General features: G+C 49.4%; 1 protein-coding gene across 1 annotated transcript in view; it reads right to left on the bottom strand.

The window, feature by feature from the left end:
- Positions 1-6,292, bottom strand: part of Ncf2 (neutrophil cytosolic factor 2) — a 32,049-nt gene extending 25,757 nt beyond the window's left edge. The window contains exons 1-2 of the mRNA XM_059280647.1: positions 6,007-6,292; positions 3,690-3,771 (exon numbers count right to left, since the gene is read on the bottom strand). Coding sequence (XP_059136630.1) covers positions 3,690-3,771; positions 6,007-6,184 — 260 coding nt within the window. The 5' untranslated portion in view covers positions 6,185-6,292. The remainder of the gene's footprint in view (positions 1-3,689; positions 3,772-6,006) is intronic.
- Positions 6,293-6,548: the final 256 nt, after the last annotated feature.

Raw genomic sequence — 6,548 nt, forward strand, 5'->3', positions numbered from 1 at the left:
TGGTGCCTGTCTGGATCTCGCTCTGTAGACCAGGCCGGCCTCGAACTCACAGAGATCCGCCTGCCTCTGCCTCCCCAGTGCTGGGACTAAAGGCGTGCACCACCACCACTGCCCAGCAGTGCTCTGTACCACAATCACTAGCCCTGGTGATGGATTCCCTGCCCCCCTCCCATTTAATCTACACCTTCCTCGAAGCAGAAACTTGCTTATATTCATTTAAATTAATCCAACAAGTGTGGGTTTGTAAAGATTTCCGGACATAGGGTAACCCCAGAGCTTGGGAGGTGGAGGCAGGGCCAAGAAATCAAGGCCAGCCTCAGCTACAGAAACGCTGTCACCGGCAAACAAATGACTTAAGGAAAAGGGGGAGCTGGGGAGGCGGCTCAGTTGTGAAGCGGTTTTACTCCTCAAACATGAGGACCTGAATTCAGATCCAAGGACTCACAAACACAAAGCCAAGCACACTGGCTGGAGAAATGGCCTCAGGAGTCAAGAGCATGGGCTGCTCTTGCTGAGGACTGGGATTTCCTTCCAAGCACTCACAATGGCGGCTCACAACTGAAAGGGTAAGGGCGCTGGTGGCTGGCGCTGGTTACCGGGGCAGCACTGGTTACAGTCACGACAGAACCCAGTGGTGCCTTTTAGAGCTTTATTAGGAGAAGGAGAAGGAGAGAGACAGAGACAGAGAGAGCCAGAGAGAAGCAGAGAGAGGCGCAGAGAGAGAGCGTGGGGGTGCACGTCCGCTTTTAGGCTGGGACACAGTCGCCCAGTGATGATGTAATAAGGCACCAGACAAGACCCCCGAGCTTCGCATATACAGAATCCTTACAACGACTACCCATAACTTCAGTTGCAGGGGATCTGATGCAAGCTCTGGCCTCCATGGGTACCAGGGATGCACGTGATGCACATAAGTACCTGCAGGCAAAACACTTAGACACATAACATAATCGTAAAAAAAAAAAGCCAAGCGTGGCAGTCTGTGCCTGTAATCCCAGGTCTGGGGAGACAGAGACAGGCAGATCACGGGGACCAATGGACTGGCCAGCCAAATGAGCAAAGTGGCCAAGTCTGTGTTCGGTGAGTGAAGTTGGAAGGCTTTGATCTGAGGGTGTTGTCGGCCTGGAAGGTTGAGTGCTCAGCTGTTGCTAAGGGCAACCACCAGTGCTCAGAGAACTTCAAAGGTGTAGATGTGGTCAGTCACCTGATTGGGTGAGAGGAAAGTGAAAGTCTCCTTGGAAGAAAAGCCAGGGACACGGAGCCCCTCTGGAGAGAGGGCCTGGGGTAGGGGGAAGGCGGAGGTGGCTGCCTCTACAGACAGTCTGGCTGCTCACGTCTCAACATTCTCTTCTCATCCCCATTTCCGGCGCTCAGTATCTTCTCCAGAAGTAACTACAGAATACAGACAGAGGCCAGCCACAACCCAGCCCAGCCCAGCGCCCCCAACCCCTGCCTGTTAACCTCAAAAGACATTTCCACTAGCTCTAAGAATCTATGGTACTGAGAGAGTAGAAGAGGACAAGCTGCCAGAAAGAATTAATACATGAAAATATTTGCAAGTCCAGAGCTGGAAGGCTAAGATTTTGAATGATATATATATAAAAAATCTAGAACTGAAATAGTCAGACATGGTAGCTTATGCCTGTAGTCCCAGCACTTGGGAACTGAAGGCAGGGCATTAGGAATTCAAGGTCATCCTCAGCTAACAGACTTTACTACATAAAATCCTGACTCAAAAGCAAACAGAGGTGGAGAGGTTGACGGGAGGGGGAGAAGGAAGAAAGAGGGGATGTGAATGGGAAAAGATCCAGAAATAAGATGCGAGACTCAATCTGAATGATAACGGTTAAGTTGGAGAACAATAATCTACCAAATCTAATCTTTAGTTCTGCGGCTCTCTAGTGAGGAAATAATAGTAAGTCTGGCATAATCTCAAAGCCCAAACTATCTCCTTTCTTTCGCTCGGTCCCTAGGTAGTGTTTTCACTGACACACACCTGGTTTTAGGGGGACTTGCACATAGAAGTCCATTTGTGAATCCTAAGGGCCCGCTCTCTCTCAGAGTCCTCCCCTCCCTCCATAACCAGCCAGCTACAGTCTGTTGTGGCAGAATCCACTCAGAACACGCCTGTCCCAGATCTTGCCAGGGTGACCACCTCTGCAATCCATTTTTCTTGTCCTTTTCACCAGCGCCGCTCTGAGTCAGACCCTCATTTGTCACGAGGGACAACGGTGTTCACTTCCAAATCAATTTTCCAATCAATTCCCAAGTGCTGGGACTACAGGCATAAGCTACCATGTCTGACTATTTCAGTTCTAGATTTTATATATAGATATCATTCAAAATCTTAGCCTTCCAGCTCTGGGACTTGCAAATATTTTCATGTATTAATTCTTTTTTTGTTCTTGTTCCCTTTATTCATATTCTAGAGTGACTTAAAAATCCCCATCTCCGTAATCTGCCTGAGATGGTCCGGGAATTCACCATCCAGCTCCCTCCTCTGCAGCCTCCCCAGTCCCCGTCAATGCCCTGCGCCCCACCCATGCCATGCCTGGGACTGGTTTCACTGGTGGAGAGTTCCTCCTTCCTCTCAGCCAGTTTCCTCTTCCTTGAACTTGTGCACACACAGGCAGACACTTTCCAGAGTCAGTTTTCTGTCTGACTTTGCCCAAACACCTGAAATTCACATTTTGAATACTATCCCTTTGTTATTTATAGACTTGTTCTTTGGGCATCTGAGGAGAGAGTAGGGGGTTGAAGTTAGAGTTCATTTTACATTTTTGTCTTTCTACTTTTTTTTTGTTTTTCGAGACAGAGCCTCTCTGTGTAACAGCCCTGGCTATCCTGGAGCTCACTCTGCAGACCAGGCTGGCCTCGAACTCAAGAGACTGATCCACCTGTCTCTGCCTCCCCGAGTGCTAGGACTAAAGGTGTGTGCCACCATGTGTGGCTTTTTCTTTTCCGTGTGTATGTGTGTGTGTGTGTGTGTGTGTGTGTGTGTGTGTCTTTTTACTGTTTCATTGGCTGTAAACAACCCCAAACATGTACAATGTGATAGAGGAAAAGGGACTGGCTATCATCCCACCATCCAGAAACGTCTAGAATGATACACTGGCCGATGCTCTTCCAGTCCACAGTCTGCAACCAATGGATTTTGTGCTAATGAAATGTTTTTAAACCACTTTTTGAAATTTGCCATCAACTGTGAACTTTTTCTACTGGAACATATATACTATTTGTCCGTATTAACTGGTACACACGCTGCTAACAGTTTGTATTCTTATTTTTGTGCTAGGGTTCTACCCCCATCCCACCCCCAATAGTTTAAACTGGGCTTTGCAGGGATGAAGCCAGGGCTGATTTGATTTCATAATGACCCTTGTTTGGGACTGCTGAGTCCCTCCAGAGAGGCACTGTGGGTGTCCTCATTAGGGACACTGGTGGGAGGCCCAGCCGCTAACAACCTAAGCTCATTGTGGTTGGGCCCCAGTGACTTACAATGAGGCCAGGCTTGCCTCCCTTCCCCCAAAAGCCTCCTGCATGCCATTTCTTGCATAGTGGCCCAGAAAAAGTTAGCCAGCCTTCCTTCCCACTGAGCCTGGAGGGTACTTACTGAACACTAGGTATACCAGCACAAAGCCCCATTGGGCGGGCTGTCAGTCTCTCCCAGGTAGCCGTGGACCACTTACTTCTCCATGCTGTAGTAGAGCATTCCCCGCTGGAAGTAGGCCACAGCCAAGTGCTTGTCTCTGTTGATGCTTTGGTGAAGGCCTGCGGGAAGAAGGGTCCATACATGGCCTCAGAGCCAGGCAGAGAGGAAGTACAAGATCGCCCAGGGAGAGGCAGGCAGGTGTGTCATAATGACTCAGTAACTCGAGGTGACAAAATGGCCTGGGGTACAGACGTCTTGGGTTGCAGTGCCCTGGGGTGTTATTTCCTCATTTCATAGCCTGGGGTAAATTACCTAATCTCCCTGAACCTCAATTTTTTTTTCCTCTGTAAAGTAAGTGATAGGGCTGGAGAGATATCTCAGCAGTTAAGAATGCTTGCCGCTCTTCCAGAGGACCCAGGTTCAATTCCCAGCACCCACATGTTAGCTCACAACCATCTGTAATTCTAGTTATAGGGGTCTCCTTGAGAATCAGGTATACACATGATGTCCAAAACATACATGTGCCGGGCGGTGGTGGCGCACGCCTTTAATCCCAGCACTTGGGAGGCAGAGCCAGGCGGATCTCTGTGAGTTCGAGGCCAGCTTGGGCTACCAAGTGAGTTCCAGGAAAGGCGCAAAGCTACACAGAGAAATCCTGTCTCAAAAAAAACAAAAAAAAAAAACAAAAAACAAAAAAAAACATACATGCTATCAAAACACCCACTCACACTAAAAAATAATAATAAAAATAAATTGAAAGTGACATAATTAAAATGTATGTTGTAGTTCCTTGATAGAAATTTATTGTATAAGTATTTATATCACTAAAATAGTAACAAGTAAGGATACATATATAATATTATTAATAAGGTATTAAACAGGAAACAAGGGCAGAGGGGATGAGAGGACCAGCAATAGAATGGGAGGAAAAATCTTAACAGTAAGGGCAGAAGAAGCCAGTGATCTGGGTGTGGGAGGTGGTCTGTGGCACAACCTGGCCCAGAGTCCCAGGTCCAGGCCAAGGCATGAGCACCCAGGGCCTGCAGAAGAGCTTCATCCGGGTTCGCTGCCTCCTCTCTCCACATGTGCTCTGTCCCACAGCTCTCAGGATGCAGCCCAGCCCTGAGGGGTGGTGGTGGTGGGGCAATCATCCCTCCAGACAGAGGCCGGGCCCAGCCCATGCACCGTCCCACCTGCTGACTGAGAGCCCGGATGTGGACGTGTGGACAGTGTTGGTTCACCTGCTGGTCAGGGGATGACCAGTGAGAACTGCTTCTTTAGAAGCGGGTGGGGAGGAGGTGCTGGAGAGATAGCTCAATCTTGCCTCACAGCATGATGACCTGAGTGTGGCCTCCAGGTCCGGCTTAAAAAGCCAGGTGTGAGGCCACATTTTTTTCCATCTCAGTGCTGGGGAAGTGGAGACAAGATCTCCTGCCAGCTTAATAGGCAAGTTCTGCGTGAATAAGAGACCTTACCTCAAAACAAACAAACAAACAAACAACAAAAACCAACCACACACACACAAAAACAGAACTAGGGTAGACATGGTTTGAGATGGCTGTGGCAATCCTGGGGACTGTGTTTGATCATTGGAACCAGGTAAAATGGAAAGAGAGAACTCCACACAGGTGTCCTTTGACCTTACCAGGTGCACCATGGCCTCTGTACCCACCCCCACCCCCATCACACACATACACACCACAGTCATCAATCAGTCAAACAATCGATCATTCATAAAGACGTGTCAAATGCCTTTAATCCCAGTGCTCAGGAGGCAAAGGCAGGCAAATCTGTGTGAGTTTGAGGCCAGCCTGGTCTACAGAGCCAGTTCCAGCCTGGTCTGTTACACAGAGAAACCTTGTATCAAAAATACAGGGGAAAAAAAAATGCTAAAATGCCCCCTACCCTTGGTGGACTTTATGACTCAATACAGGATTCCTTCAGCCAGCCTTGGAATCCTTAGAGGAGCCCCCTGCATTGTTGACCAGAATTGATTGAGCCAAACTAATGGAAGTTCCTGGAAGCCCAAGAAGCGCCTTACAATTGGGTGCAAGGTAGGCAGACACAGAAAGCACATGTCCGTGGGGAGTTGGTAAAAGAAAACATAACTGAAGAAGTCTTCACAAGATGTTAAAGAGTGACCTCGGGTAATGTGAAGTTCTTGGAAAGGGCAGAGCCCCACCCATGCGTGGCTCGGAGAACCTGTCCTGGGAGCTTTTTAAACTGTCTGCCAAGCCGGGAGCACTTAGATGGGGCCTCTCGAGGTAGTTCTGAAGGGCTTTTGTTCTATTTAGGCTTTGGGGAGGTGAGGTTTCCAGAGGGCAGAAAAGCTATATTTACAGGAACCCCTCAACTCACCTGCTCGGCTGCCGGCATGTTTTCCAGGATGGTATGCATGCAGCCTATGTTGAAGCAAATCCTCGAGTGGGGGTCCTGCACCTCGCTGAAGGCCTCCAGAGCACCCTTCCAGTCCTTCTTGTCGGCTGCCAGCACCCCTTCATTCCAGAGTCTGATGGCCTCAGCCAGGGACATGCTTAGTGTCTCTCCGGCCGAGCTGCGGGGTCCCAGGCTTCAGGGTCCCAACCCAGTGCTCAGAATGGGCTCTAGCTTCCCTCTGCGGGCCTTCATAGTGTCAGGAAGTTTCCCCACCTTTCAGGAACTGACGCAGAAGCGAGCAAGAGAGAAAAAGGAAAGAGAGGAGAGGGCTGGGAAAGGGGAAGTCTATTAGATGCCTGCCTGCCATGGGCCAGTCAGTTCCTCTAAGTGCTTCTGCTATGTCCCGGGCACCTCCTGTTCGTCTCTGCCTCCCACGCCCTCTGTGGCAGCTTCAGGTCAGGGGGCCCTCAGCAAGTCTGGCCAGGCACGCCTCTTTTCAACCTTGAATGAATTCCTTGCT

This window comes from Peromyscus eremicus, chromosome 15 (assembly GCF_949786415.1).
Source record: "Peromyscus eremicus chromosome 15, PerEre_H2_v1, whole genome shotgun sequence".
Lineage (NCBI taxonomy): Eukaryota > Metazoa > Chordata > Mammalia > Rodentia > Cricetidae > Peromyscus > Peromyscus eremicus.